Raw genomic sequence first — 15,913 nt, forward strand, 5'->3', positions numbered from 1 at the left:
ATTTTACACACCTCAAATTGCACCGCATCCGGGCCAAAAATGTGCAGGACCCTTTTTCAGGGTATGCACATGGGTGTGAATAGGCATGCCATCCAATTTGGCAAATCGCAATACGCTTTGTGTACCAATATTGGTGTGTTGGTAACTTCACCTAGAAAGCCGCAGCAGGTGGCATGAAGGGGTTGCGGTTGTGATGCGGTGCAGCGCTTGCACAGAAAACACTGCAAATTTCACATCGCATCTGTGTGACACCAGAATGTGCCAATATGTGGCTTGACAAAGCACAGTGGTCAGTGCAGATTATTTTCAATCCATGTTTTTTTACACTTTTCATTCACTGGTTTAACTCAGGTGATCATTAATCACAATTATCTCCGGAGATCACATGCAGCCCCTCAACCATCTACACATATCTCTGGAAATCTATACAGATCTCCTTGAAAAAATGTCTCCTCTCTTCTTCGGAAAACAATTGTCCTCCACCTCATAAACAGGGGGACAGAGAAGACTTCTCCTTGATAACTAAAATCAGATGAATTATCTGTGCTTAATAAACATACACCAATACTGCAAATGCATTGTACTGTCCAAGGCATTGCACACTAACGCATTGCACACTAGAAATGTCAAATGCGTTAGTGTGTACAGTGCATGAGTGTAAAATGCTTTAGTGCACACTGCAGTGTACAATGCATTGCACACTGTAATACTCTGTACAAAGTAATACCGTGTACACCCACACATTGTAGACTGTAATGCACTGTACTCTGTCATGCAGGATGGAGCAACGCATTGCACACTGTGATACCGTGTACACCCACACATTGTAAACTGTAATGCACTGTACACTGTCATGCAGGCTGGAGCTACGCATTGCACACTGTGATACGCTGTCCACTGACATGCAGAATCCAGCAACGCATTGCACACTGTAATACCATGTACACCAACACATTGTAGAATGTAATGCATTATATGCAGTATACATGTCCAGATATTCAAAGATTAGCCATGAAGGCCTAGCTGGTTACCTATTTGGCGACCGCAGATAGCCGAATAACGCTACACTGCATCCAGGCAGCTCTGGGAGGGTGTCATATGACATCCTGGCAGAACGCGCTATCCGTGATTGCTGTGTCCTAAGGACACAGCTGATCACGTGATGTGGTAAAGACCAATCACAGCGGCTTCTTACCATGTGATCAGCCATGTCCAATGACACTCTGATCACCGGGAAATGCATTTGCCGGGTCTTGGCTGCACTTTCATCACGCTGTCAGAATGTGTGGAAAGTACTGCCGAGAACCAGCAGTTATCAAAGCAGGGGTCGGCCCCGATGATCAGTGCCCACCAGTGCCACCCAACAGTTCCTCCCACCTGTGGCCAGCAGTGCCGCCTCATCAACGCACATCAGTGTTGCTAAATTACCAGTTTACCAAATGTTATAATATAAACAGACTTTTATTCATTATGAGCTATTTTGTGGTTTATCGAGCAAAAAGTAAAACTCACAGCAGCAAGTCAATACCACCCAAAGAAAGCTCTATTTGTCTGAAAAAACTGATACAAATTTAAGATGGGTACAATGTGGCATGACCGCACAATTGTCATTCAAAGGGTAACAGTGCAGAAAGATGAAAATTGGCCAGGACAGGAAGGTGGTATGAGTACCCAGTAGGCAAGTGGTTAATATAATTGACCCATCAATACCCAGGAGCTAATGTACAGATAAGTAGCATGTGCACCAAGTGAGATTCTGCTAGGCCCCACCCACAAAATTGCAATTACTTGTCCCTCACATGTTATAAACATATTTGCAATGGCCACAGTTACTTTACATATAAGGATCATCTCCTCAGTTGAGAACTGTGCTCTCGTCATGTCCAAATGCCAATAAAGTTATCAAAATTTTCAACCAACACAAAACCTCCAACCACTTCTCATCCACTTACACTCCCAACAACCACTTCCGGGTGCGTGCGCACCAGATGACAGACTTCCAGGAGGATAGCTGCTCGTGCGCCATGGGGGACACCTGTTTGGCGTTTATTTGTGCACGATCGCGCATATCTATGCACGATTGCCCATTTCTATGCACGGCTATGATAGCTTTCGCGAATGTGTGTTTTAGTGATTTTTTTCTTTTTAAACCTTGGCTAATATATATTTGTTGCCAAAGGCCAAAAATCACCATACAGTGGGGACTATTTTATTACTGTAAATCAAATTGTAGAAAACCTGTAGCTGGCTGCACAGTGAATGTGACATATTCATTAGTACATAATATTGTGGTGCAAGCAGGTTTTTTATTTTTTTGTTTGGTTTTGAAAAAGCCAGTTTGCACCCACTTGCATATTCACGCTCTTACAAGCTACATTTGAGCAGATTATATAAGTATACAAAGTAACTATTAAGGTTGTTCATATATTGAACATAAAATAAACACAAAAACATCGGTGAAACATTTATTGATCAAATATATCTTCATTTATTTGGTCAGCAGGAACAAGTAGGTACAGTCAATATCTTGGTGAGTCACAAAAATAGGATTGATGTGGCAAAAATAAAACACTCCTGCTCATAAGAGCTTACAGTCTAAAGATACTTCTAATGAACTGTGTGTGCTCAGGTTATAGCAGGAAACAAAGGGGAAGATGAATCAAGTAACATTTTCGTGCACATAAGGTTTACTTACACAATCATTTAGTATAAAGATCCATTCACAAAAAAAGTCTACACATCAAAATATAAAGAAAACAAGACATATGTGAAAAACCCCTCCCACCTCTACAAACACCCTACACATACATTTGTCAGCAGGTTTGTAAGAAAAATGCATTTGAGTCTAAATAAGCAAGCAAAATTAAAACAAGAGCAGATTTTAAACAAAACGATTGACATGTGTGAGGCTTTCAATGCAAAGAGAAAAAAACACAATCATTGTGCAATAACACACAAACACACTTTACAAGGCCAAAAATATGCAAACATTTCCAGCCCACTTCCAAACACAGCCTGAGTGGTGTCTGGGGCAATTCAGCACAAAATCTCTTCCTCCCCCAAACCACTACAAGCAAGGACTTAGTCACAAACCACCCGGCCTAGTAACAGGCCAAATCACTCCCTACTGCACATCTTTATATAAGCTAGGTTGTATTTGGAGCACCAAACAAGGCCCCACACCCAATGAAGCCACACCCACCACTGACCTTAATTTGGTCAGTGAAAGTGTTTTCACCTGATGAATCCGCTTCCTACCTGCATTAACCCTTGGTATACAGGCCCCACAAATCAGAAAGATATATACAGTGAAATGTACGTGTGCAGCATACAACAGAACATTGAGCAGGGATGTGAAAGGGAACCCAAATTGGAACTTTTATTGCTACTATGGTCACAATTCCCTCCAGATTCTCGCATGAGTTAAGACAGTCACATGACCACATCTTGTATGCAATACTGAAAATGACAAATCGATTTGACTAGTATGGTGAATTTCCCATCAATTGGTAAAACACTCCAGAAATCAAACATCACCAAACATTACACTCTGGGCAAAGCTGATTTACAAATCATGCAACTTACAGTAAACTTGACCATTTCAATGCAATTTTCAAGACATCTGACACAGATCTCTATGCAAATTGCCACTAAAGTAGTACATGTACTACTATAGAAATCAGTGTTTGAAACGCACCCATGTGGTCACTCTAATAGCAGACAATAGGGTGCGACTTTGCAGACGATTTACAGCTTGCATGTTGTGCAAATCACATGCCAAGTCCCACTCAATGAGCACGCTATTGGAGCGTTCATATTGTTGTGGTTCAAACTTGGTAGGAGCCGCAAGTAATAATAGAGTAATGAATACACTACTTTTCATGCAATTTGCTGAGAGATCGATGTCGAATGTCTTGCAAATTGCACTTGAAATCACCATGTACCCCGACTTTGAAATCATGCAACTTCTATGCAAGTCACATGATGTGACTGTGGTGTCAATAACACCACTTAGAAATCTGTTTTAATGTGACCGGGTAGCCCCCAGTAACATTGTTTGCGATTGCCATGCAATTGGCATGACAGGCGACTTGCAAATCGTAGACCAAGTCGCACCCTATTGGCCACTGTAGGCTCTGTTCACATCCAATTGGATTGTGAACTCGTGCAACTTCACTGTAAGTTGGACAATTGCCGCATCGGATTAGATGTGACAGTGGTGTTGGCCCCCAGTAACATTGGGTGCAATTTGCCATGCAAAGAGCAAGCTGCTGGCCATGCCAATCACATGACAAGTCACATCCAGGGTGTGCAATTTCAGGTGCGATTTGTGCATTGACATCGTACCTGATATTGGATATAATGAATGTGAGTGTATTAACATACACCATTTGTTGCAGCGAGAGTTCAAAGGTATTTGAGAATTGTGGCCATTTATTAGCAATTTAACATCTAGACTCAAATAGAAATCGCAATGCTACACACAATTGAAAACACAACTAGTTAGTAATTCTCTAGAAAACACAGTAAAATTGGCAACTTAAAGAGTAATTTTCAATTGCATATAGTGTGAGCGAAGCAGGAAAATCAACAAAGGAAATAAATCTTTGAAGGCGTGCGGTACCTGCCTGCTGGGATAAGGGTCTGCTATGCATTTGGGGGAAAAATGCACGCCAGGATTTGTGACAAGTTTGATGTGTGGATTCACCAACCAAGTCTTTTCTCTCTCGTTCACTCTTCTGAATGTCTCTCTTTATCACTCTTCAGTATGTATCTCTTGCTCACTCTTCTTTGTCTCACTGGCTCGCTCTTCTCTCTCGCTCACTCTTCTGAATGTCTCTCTTTATCACTCTTCATATGTATCTCTCGCTCACTCTTCTTCGTCTCACTCTTCTCTCTCTCTGTCAGCTCTTTGCTAGCCAAATCCTTCACAAAAGTGGGTGGAGTGTAAACCATCATTATCAAATCTATTAGTGATTCAGGCCCTTATCTTATCCCATTGTATGACATTCACATAAGGTGCTTCAACAGACAAGGCCTCATTCTAATTCACATTTTAGGGATCATTTAGACAGAAAGCAAAGATGTTGCCAGAATATGTATGTGAAGACAGCCACACACGGAGATCATGCTACTACCTCGCCGGGGTTGGGATTCAAACCTACAACCCTATAGTTATGAGGCAGTAGTGCTAACCACTAATCCACGGAGCTACATTGCTAACCCAGCCTGTATTTCTGTGCTGTGAATCAATCCTAGGTCCCTGGGCATGGTCAGTATAACTAGCCAGATATCTCCAATGTGACACAAATGTTGTGCTATGTTGCCAATTCAGATGTATGTTGGTTCTATGTATCCCAATACAAAGGATTGCAATACTAATACAGGCGTACCTCGGTTTACCAACGCCTCAGGGAACGTCATATTTGGGGTACAAATGTCAAACCATTTCAGTTAATTGGTCTGTTTACAAATGTTTGAATAATTTGGTATGGGCATGTGGCCTGGTATGGTTCAGGAGAGGGGGAGGCGCTCGCTCGTCGTCCCCCCCCCTTTCCTGACCTGCCGGGCTGCATGCTCGGATAAGTATGTGTTATGGATTTAGGGGGGTACCCCATGCTGTTTTTTATTTAATTTCAGCGTGGAGTTACCCCTTAACATCCATACGAGACCCGAAGGGCTTAGTATGGATGGGAGGGGGGACCCCACGCCAGTTATTTAAAGAACTGTTTATAAATCACTGCAATACTTTGACATTCAACTGTCAGTGGGGAAATCCGCCGACAGCTGAAACATGAGCGCTGCATTGGTTTTCATTACTAAAATGCTGCATGAGTTGATAACATAACTCATGCGGGATTGTAGGAGCGACAGCCATGAGTTAATGTTTCAACTGTCAGCGGGGTTCCCCACTGACAGCTGAATGTAAAATAATTCCCTTTATTGCATAAATAATAAAAAAAAAAGCGTGGGGTCCCCCCTCCCATCTGTACCAAGCCCTTCGGATCTGGTATGGATATTAAGGGGGAACTCCACGCTGGAATTAAAAAAAAAACCAGCGTGGGTCCCCCTCAATATCCATACCAGACCCTTATCCGAGCATGCAGCCCGGCAGGTCAGGAAAGGGGGGGACGAGCGAGCGCCCCCCCCTCCTGAACCATACCAGGCAACATGCCCTCAACATGGGGGGGTGCTTTGGGGCAGGGGGGCTCCCCCCCCCCAAAGCACCTTGTCCCCATGTTGATGAGGACAAGGGCCTCTTCCCCACAACCCTGGCCGGTGGTTGTGGGGGTCTGCGGGCGGGGGGCTTATCAGAATCTGGAAGCCCCCTTTAACAAGGGGGCCCCCAGATCCGGTCTCCCCCCCCCTACGTGAATGATTCTGCGGTACACGGTCCGCAGACTCATTCACAGAAAAACTAAGTGTGCTGTAAAAAAAACACAGTACAGGGTCTTTGACAAGTCCTTTATTAGAGCAATGTCCCCCGAAGTAGATCCAACGTCAATCGCGGCGGCGGCGGCAGGGACCCGAAAAAAAAAAAAGTTCCTCTCCCGTCCGAGGCTTCCAGCCTTGTGAAGAAGAGGCTAGCTGGCATTTCTTATATAGGTATGGGCGGGGCCAGCCGGGGAAATCATCTGAGTGACCCGCCCCATGTCACATGCTTGCTCTTCCCGGCTGGCCCCGCCCCATACCTATATAAGAAATGTCAGACTGTCTCCTGCATTCAGCTAGTTAGCCTCAGTGGAGAGACAGGGTGACATTTCTCAAATAGGTAAGGGGCGGGGATGATGTCCCCGGCTGGCCCCGCCCCATACCTATATAAGAAATGTCAGCTAGGCTTTTCTTCACTAGGCTGGAAGCCTCTGACGGGAGCGGAACGTTTTTTTTTTTTTCTTTTTTCGGGTCCCTGCCGCCGCCGCCGCCGTGATTGACGTTGGATCTACTTCGGGGGACATTGCTCTAATAAAGGACTTGTCAAAGACCCTGTACTGTGTTTTTTTTACACCACACTTAGTTTTTTTGTGAATGAGTCTGCGGACCGTGTACCGCAGAATCATTCACGTGGGGGGGGGGCCGGGATCTGGGGGCCCCCTTGTTAAAGGGGGCTTCCAGATTCTGATAAGCCCCCCGCCCGCAGACCCCCACAACCACCGGCCAGGGTTGTGGGGAAGAGGCCCTTGTCCTCATCAACATGGGGACAAGGTGCTTTGGGGGGGGAGCCCCCCTGCCCCAAAGCACCCCCCCCATGTTGAGGGCATGTGGCCTGGTATGGTTCAGGAGGGAGGGGGGTGCTCGCTCGTCCCCCCCCCCCCTTCCCTGACCTGCCGGGCTGCATGCTCGGATAAGGGTCTGGTATGGATACTGAGGGGGACCCACGCTGTTTTTTTTTTAAATTTCAGCATGGAGTTCCCCCTTAATATCCATACCAGACCTGAAGGGCTTGGTATGGATGAGAGGGGGGACCCACGCTGTTTTTTTTTTTTTTTTTTTATTGCGGACCTTTATTTTTACATTCAGCTTTCAAAATAAATATTATCTAGCCCTTCAAAATAAGTAAAATCATAACAGAAATAATTATAAAGGATAAGAAACAAAAATAGAATCACTAGAACTAAGGAAATCTAATTAGATTACATGAAGATATGCCGAGTGCTGTTTATTAAACACAGTAGTCGCGACCGAGTGCCGGCTGTCAGAGGAATCCACAATCAGATTCACTATTAGTCAGTGGCTAAAAAGCAAACGCCCATGGCAGAGGTCTAAAAGGTGTTCTGCACATGCTCAGTTCTATCTGCCAAAGACACTGCATGGGCGTCTAGATTTTTACTGTGTCGATTTCCTTTAAAAAAACGATTTTTAACACATTCTTAATTTTTTTGGAAATAGCAGATATTGTTTAAAGTGAAGTCCTGATATTTGGCAAAGCAAATTTCTAAGTGAACATGTCTCTACAGTGATTTTTCATGGTGTTAGACGTGCTTCTTAGCAAGTCTGCTTTTGTGAGTCTGATTCCGGGCGTGTGTCTTTTTGTGAATTAGATTGGGCGTCTGCTTATGGGCTCTGGTCAATAGTGAATTAGGTTGCAGGGTAAAAAATGGACGGACGCCCATGAAAATTGGGCTTAAGCCCATAAATATGCGCCCACGCCCAATAGTGAATCAAGGCCTATATGTCTACCATTTTTGCAACTGACTGTTTTGTTTTCCTTTTTTATATACGGCACTTGTGTACAAAGTTTATTTTCTTGTCTTTCCATCAGTATATACTCTGTATTATTCACCAGAAAACTTGTATGTTTTATTCCTGTCGGTCAGTGCATCTGTTTTTTTGACTGATTCTCTGATGTTATCTATTCTGCAATAAAATTCTTTGTAAAAGAAATGAATGTGGCAGTGAGTAGGGCCACTGCGAGTGGATGGCAGTGATTATGGACATTAATATTTTTTTACAATTTTTCTTTATTTACATTCTGTCGTCAGAGAAGTACAGTGTCAATTACACTCTACTGCACTGGGGGAGTGATTGGAATTTTGTTTACCATGTAATCACTGTGACCAATCACAGAGATCACAGTAGTAAGCAATGGCATCATGAATGACAGTTATTGTTTATCACTGGCATTATGACTGCTGTGATTGGTCACAGCAATTAAATGGTACCCGGGCCCGGTACCCCAATCTGTGGGACCAATGGACACAGTTATCACAGATTGTGCAGCTGGGCAGCATATATGAATCATTTCTATTCCTGGATGGCTACACTCACTCCTCTACTGTATCTGTGGGCCATATTTGTGAATCAGGCTGGACTACTAATATATTGTAGTAGAGAACAAAAACAGAGCGCACCAACCTTGTGCATTACCTCAGTAAACAGTTGGTGGATTTATTGATTTAAGAGATATATTGATTGATTGAATTTATTAGATCGAGCTTTCCCAGCTTCGTGTTGGAGCTGCACAACTTTTGACCGGTCTTGGACAAACTTCCATATACTCTAGTATTAGTCCATCGGCCTTCTACTGATCTGGGTCCCTGAGCGCATGAGGTGTTGCATCATGCACTACTAATATGTCTGCCTTGGTTTATCTCCATTGCATGAAGGATATGGAGATTAGTAATTTACAGAATGGAGAAAATATTTTTTATGCTTCCAAGTAAGGTCACAGAAAGGACCGGACAGGTAGTTTCTAAACTAGCTGAAAATGTGTATAGTTTGTCGTGATTCACCAAGGATGTTTTTCCACATTTGCATTTTTTAGTGCTTTATTAGTGTTTTTTTAACCAAAAAGAAACATTTTTTGTAAAAAAAAAAGTCTAAAAATGCCGGCCTGCGGCGTTTTACCGCGTTTTTCAGCATTTTTCAGTGTTAGAGTGTTTTTACAGCTAAAAACTTCTCTAGACACCCACTAGTCCTGGGTTTTTTTCCAGCCAAATAACGTTCCATCCAAAAAATGTTGATTACAGTCTATGCGTGCATGGACACATACACCCTGTTGCAAATTATTATGCAAATTCTATTTAAGTGTCACAAACATGAAATATTTTGTTTTTCAGTTTAACTCATGAATGGCATTGTGTGTCAGGGCTCTTTTGATCACTGAAAACAATCTCAGACACCTGTGATAATTAGATTGGCAGGTGAGCCCAATTTAAGGAAAAACTACTAAAGGAGGGTGTTCCACATTATTAAGCAGAGCACCATTTTCAAGCAATATGGGGAAGAAAAAGGATCTCTCTGCTGCCGAAAAGAGTGAAATAGTTCAATGCCTTGGACGAGGTATGAACACATTAGATATTTCACGAACACTTAAGCGTGATCATTGCACTATTAAGAGATTTATGGCTGATTCAGAGCACAGACGGGTTCGTGCAGATAAAGGCACATTGAGGAAGATTTCTGTCAGATCCATGCATCGGATCAAGAGAGCAGCTGCTAAAATACCATTACATAGCAGCAAACAGATATTTGAAGCTGCTGGTGCCTCTGGAGTCCTACGGACAACAAGGTGTAGAGTCCTCCAGAGTCTTGAAACTGTGCATAAACCTTCTATTCGGTCACCACTAACCAATGCTCACAAGAAGAAACGGCTGCATTGGGCAGAAAAATACATTAAGACTAAGTTTCAAACAGTCCTGTTCACTGATGAGTGCTGTGCAACACAACAAATGACAATTTTCAGTTCGGAAAGCATAGTTCTTCCTTCTGTACCAGGGAAGAAAGTGGTCAGTCATAAACTCCACATACTTTGCAGAGGTCATCTTTACACCTTCAGGGACCCTAAAGGGGCCGACCAGCTCTGTTCCCATGATTCTGGCCCAAAACATGACGTCGCAGCCTTGTTGGAACAGGGTGGCCATCCACCAACCATCCACTACTCCATCCAACTGGACCATCCAGGGTTGCACGGCACTCATCAGTGAACAGGACTGTTTGAACATTAGTCTTCATGTATTTTTCTGCCCAATGCAGCCGTTTCTGCTTGTGAGCATTGGTTAGTGTTGGCCAAATAGAAGGTTTATGCACAGTTGCAAGACACTGGACTCCAGAGGCACCAGCAGCTTCAAATATCTGTTTGCTGTTATGTAATGGTATTTTAGCAGCTGCTCTCTTGATCCGATGCATGGATCTGGCAGAAATCTTCCTCAATGTGCCTTTATCTGCACGAACCCGTCTGTGCTCTGAATCAGCCATAAATCTCTTAATAGTGCGATGATCACGCTTAAGTTTTCGTGAAATATGTAATGTTTTCATACCTCATCCAAGGCATTGAACTATTTCACTCTTTACGGCAGCAGAGAGATCCTTTTTCTTCCCCATATTGCTTGAAAATGGTGCTCTGCTTAATAATGTGGAACACCCCCCTTTAGTAGTTTGTCCTTAAATTGGGCTTACTGGCCAATCTAATTATCACAGGTGTCCGAGATTGTTTTCAGTGATCAAAAGAGCCCTGAGACACAATGCCGTCCATGAGTTAAACTGAAAAACAAAATATTTAATCTTTGTGACTTAAATAGAATTTGAATAATAATTTGGAACAGGGTGTAATGAAGAAGTGCATTTCATCTTTCATGTAAATAAATATCATTAGTTCAGCCACTCATAATTGGTACAAATGTTAGATAAGCAGATGGTAATAAAAAGGGTGGAGGCCACACAAGGATATAAGAAGAGCTGCCCATACATATTTAAAGCCCCCGCACCAAATTTCAGTGACAGAATTTTTATTCAAGCTTCTGACAAGAGATCCAGAACACAGACAGAATGCCTTTCAGTGCTTCCGATAAGCATGACATTGGCCACATCTGGGAAAAGGTTGCTCCAAATGTGGACAGCCTTGGGGAAGAGGCCATGGAGAGGTGAGCTTTGGTTTATCTTAAGTAGCTTAAGTAGCCACAAAAAATTCTATACTCATATGCATTTAAGTCAACTCTGTATAACTAGTTTTTAGAGCTACATAATACTGCGCAATCACTTAACATTTATCCAAAATCAAAATTTATTTATTTTTTTAATTTTTTGGTTGGGATAGGGAAGGATTAGAACTTTTTTTTACTGTTATCCAGGATTCTCCTCACTTCCTGTCTAGTAAAATCTTATCAACAGGACAGGAAATAAGGGAATATTTCTCCACTAGAACCCTAGTTCGCAGTAAAAACATACACAGGTTCTAAACCTTCCTCTCTGTACCCAAAACTAAGAAAAATGTTTCATGTAAGTGTATCTCTAGGCAAAACTTTTGCTTTGTTTTGGGTGGAGTGGGGAACGATTACAGCCTCTGTCACGTTTTTGTTGTTGTCTGTGTCACCATTGGGAAGATTCACCCCTCTTTCTACTGGTGACCATTGATTCTATTAGTGCCCGGTCATACTGGTGCAATTTCAGGTGCGATTTGAGAATTGAAATCGCATCCAACGAATGTGAATGTCAGTGTCTTAACATTTGCGATTAGCTGCAGCGTGATTTCTAAAGTAGTACTTGCATCACTTTTTCTGCAGTTTTTTTACAATTTCACATACATAAAATATAATGGAAATTGCACTGCAAATTACAAGAAATAGTTGAAAATCTTCAAAGGTAGCAATAAAGTCTTCAGAAATTGTGCTGCAATTGCACACAAATTGCGTGATTTTAAATTGCAGCGGTGTGACTGGTGACTTACTGACCTTCTATTGCCATAGTAGTATCAATATGTTCTAAGCCATTGACTTGGTAGAAGTATGCAGATTAGAAAGTCAGAGTGAATTTATAACTCCTGAACTGCATACTTGTTCCAGGGCATTGCCTCAGAAAAGTACTGATGTCATTGTATCAGCATGACAGTCAGGAAGACAGCATTTTCAAAACAAGAGGTCAGAAGTGTTCATGGTTTCTTTGTAATGGTTTAATTTATTGCATCAAGTGGCTGTTGGGTGTATCCATGGCTGTATTTGCTGTTTGCCAATCATTATCCAGTCTCTGGTTTCATGTTTGAGCCCAGAAATAGTCTACTTACAAGCAACTTATGAGCATGCCTTATATCACTGTGACAACCCTTTTTCCCTCCATCCACAGCTTTCTAGGGGCTACGCCCTTAAAATAATTTTAAAGGAGACATTGGCTGTTGTAGCATTAAAAAGTGCTATACTAATATATATATATATATATATATATAATGTATATTCCGATGTAATAAATTAAGTTTCATTAATTCTTGCAGACTTTTCAAATGTCACCCAAAAACGAAAACATACTTCAGTCATTTAAATGTGCAGCACGGATCTGCTGATATCAAGAGTCAAGGAAGCAAGGTTCTTAAAGCCATTGGACATGCAAGCCAACATCTGGACAATCTGGACGAAGCTCTGAGCGACCTGAGTGATCTGCATGCCCATGAGCTGAGGGTGGATCCAGGAAACTTTCATGTGAGATATTGTTACTATCATAATCTTGAAAGATAATCTTCCTATTTTATAGGACATTTGGGAGAGGGACTAATACATTGTATGTCACGCCAACATGTCCTTGTATAGTTAATGCCCTATAATGTTTTACTTCATTGTTGTTGGACTTTATCTTTTATCTTAGATTTCGGACTATTAGACTCAAGTAAGAATAGAATGCATATATTTAATTTTTTCGTACTTTCTGTTAACTGTGTACAATTATTCTGGGTTAATATATTGTGTAGCAGCAATAGTATAGCGACATAGGTAGCAAAAATATCAACCACTAGTAGGGGACAGTTCACAAAAATATACAATGTCCAATCATTTAAAATAAAAATATGCAGTGGACTAATATATATGTCTGTGTCTTATATCTTGTAGCTACTCTGCCACAACATCCTAGTGGTCCTGGCTATCCATTTCCCAAAGGATTTTACAGCACATGCTCATGCTGCATGGGACAAGTTCCTGGCTTGCATCTCTGAGACTTTGTACTCCAAGTACAGATAATCAATGTCTCTATATCAGTCTGAATAAAAGATTCTATGATTTTACCTAACAATAAAGCATGAGTTATCAAAGCTAAATATATGTGTGTTCATTTTTGTATTATATATTTTCTAATGTATGTGTGTGCCTTTCTGCATAATATACATGTGTGTATGTGCTTCTATTTATTTTATTTTTTTAACTGTTTTGCGCCGGAGCTATAGCAGAAATATTGCTACAGGGTGGCATGGGTGCACAAAGTCACATATATATATGTGATTTTGCAGTTCTGGGTAGGGGGCGCCTACCTGTGCCACCATTCCTGGACTCAGCTGTCAATCACTAGATCCTGGCCAGTGAATACTCGCTGGCACCCAGTGATCACCGAGTATCTCCTATGGGGGAGAGACTAGTATGTTAACAATACAGATCTTTCCCCTGTCAGTTCCTGCACACTGCTTTGTATGGCTCGGCATAGCAAAGCCATACAAAGCAGTGTGCTTACAGTGGAAAGCACTCATACAGCATACTCAAGTTAACCGCTTCCTGCCCAGTGCCATTACCCATATGGAAGAAAAATATATTTGAAATATATTTTCTAAATATTCTTCCCAAATATATTGCCATATATTTGAAATGCTACCATTTTGGCCATATTCAATATATATATATATATATACACACACTCTGCATGTTGAAATGCATTTTTATTACAAAATATTTGTAAAAATACATTTCAAACATACTGTATGTCTTTAAAAATACATCTATGTTTTTGGAATGCATTTTTAAATATATGCAAAAATATATGTTAACATGACTTTTTTATATGTTAAAAAAATCAGAAGAATATATTTAAAAAAGCGCTGCATTCTTCCTGCGGCGGCTTCTGTGACAGCCGGTTGCCTACTGTGCATGCGCGAGAAGCGCTGCACTTTGTGAATGGTCCAGTGTCTTCTGGGACACATGACAGGTCCCAGAAGGCTCCGGGCCATTCACAAAGCGCAGCGCTTCTCGCGCATGCGCAGTGGGCACCCAGCTGTCACAGAAGCCGCCGCGGGAAGAAGGAAGGACAACTCCGCGGAAGTGGGAGCAGGTTCCCTTTCAAATTCAGGTACCCGTTCCCCCTCCCTCCCCAAAGGTCCGCAGTCTCTGGTAATCTCCTTTACTGTCTGCAGTCTCTGGTCATCTGTACTATGTCCACAGTCTCTGGTCATTCCCTGTACTGTGTCCGCAGTCTCTGGTCATCTCCTGTACTATGTCCGCAGTCTCTGGTCATCTCCTGTACTAGAAAACACAAAATATTTAAAAGACCTCCTGCGCTTACATGGAATCCTAGCCTTAAAGAAAGCTGCTGGCACTAAACTTATACCCAAAATAAGTGAATGATCAATAAAATAAAATAAACAGTGCAGCGCTAATCAATAATATATATATAAATATCCAATAAATAGGTGATACAATAAATAAACTCGATATACACCCCTGGGAGTATATATCCAAAATAATCAATAATAATATATTAATGTCATGCGTGTAATCCCTTATAGGGAATATCTGGTGCAAAACGTGATAATTATAATCATAAAACAATATAGTGGCAAAAAAACGTACAGTGCTCAAAATAAGTGAACCAATATTCAGTTTCAAAAAAATGTCCAAACAATTGATAAAAGTAATGCAATGCTTTGTGGTAATCTTCACACTCTACTCTTCATGCAAAGAATAATGTGCAGTGTGCGTGATTCACACGTGCCAATCCTTAACGGCCAAAATGCCCCCTCACCTCCTTACTTAGACCCCACAGGGCCAGCACGCTTTAGGATCAAGCGATCCTATCAGAATGGATTCCTCTCTGGATCTCGCCTTCCACCTCCAGCATCCACCAGACTAGCAGCCAGCTCCTCCCAGGGTCATAATGAAACACAAACAGAGACCCTCCATAGTGCAACCAGTTTTATTAAACGATAAACAGATAGATAATAGAGTTCCACTCACATTCGTGATGATTCAATCCAGCTTTCTTACCACATGCTATGGGTAATACAACAGGGCGTTCCAATATGGCCCCCACGCCGGAAATGACGTGACCGCGTTAGCTCCTCCCAACGTACCGACGCGTTGCGTCACGCTCAGCACGTGACTTCATCAGGGTAACGCCCATAAGGGACGGAGCTTCCTTATATAGGAGAATTGGCACCAGTAATCATCCAGCGGCGGGTCTCCAGCGGCCATTTTAAAGGAGCCAGCTATCCGCCCATGCCTGCAGACACTGACCTGTACCAGGAGGAATAATACCTCCTAAAACCATATTTAAAAGTCAGCATCTACTACAATCAGTAGATGAAATCAGCGCCAAGGTATATGTGACTAAAATTACTCCAGGGGAAATACAACCTCATTGAAATAAGGAGTACATACAGAAAACTATATAATACTCCCAAAATTATTCATATTCAATAAATAAATACTTAGGTGGAGAATACCCTTACAAA

At 41.9% G+C, this 15,913-nt stretch overlaps 2 protein-coding genes across 6 annotated transcripts in view; one reads left to right on the top strand and one right to left on the bottom strand.

Moving 5' to 3' along the window:
* The window catches only part of NPRL3 (NPR3 like, GATOR1 complex subunit), a 249,808-nt gene that overhangs the window by 177,769 nt on the left and 56,126 nt on the right, over positions 1–15,913 (bottom strand). The window lies entirely within an intron of this gene.
* Positions 11,184–13,516, top strand: LOC149472164 (hemoglobin subunit alpha-B-like). Its single transcript, XM_089691856.1, has 3 exons — positions 11,184–11,360; positions 12,701–12,905; positions 13,311–13,516. Exons 1-3 carry the CDS (start codon positions 11,266–11,268, stop codon positions 13,437–13,439), a joined length of 429 nt encoding a protein of 142 aa, XP_089547982.1. The 5' UTR covers positions 11,184–11,265; the 3' UTR covers positions 13,440–13,516.

The sequence above is a fragment of the Staurois parvus genome, unplaced genomic scaffold, assembly GCF_062004578.1.
Source record: "Staurois parvus isolate SC_StPar_1 unplaced genomic scaffold, SC_StPar_1.0 ptg000022l, whole genome shotgun sequence".
NCBI lineage: Eukaryota > Metazoa > Chordata > Amphibia > Anura > Ranidae > Staurois > Staurois parvus.

Bases quoted from the DNA above. Each gene is read 5' to 3' on its own strand.
- LOC149472164 (XM_089691856.1), top strand. From the start codon at position 11,266: ATGCCTTTCAGTGCTTCCGATAAGCATGACATTGGCCACATCTGGGAA. The intron at 11,361-12,700 runs GTGAGCTTTGGT...TAATTCTTGCAG, and splicing joins GGGGAAGAGGCCATGGAGAG to ACTTTTCAAATGTCACCCAA. The intron at 12,906-13,310 runs GTGAGATATTGT...TATATCTTGTAG, and splicing joins TGGATCCAGGAAACTTTCAT to CTACTCTGCCACAACATCCT.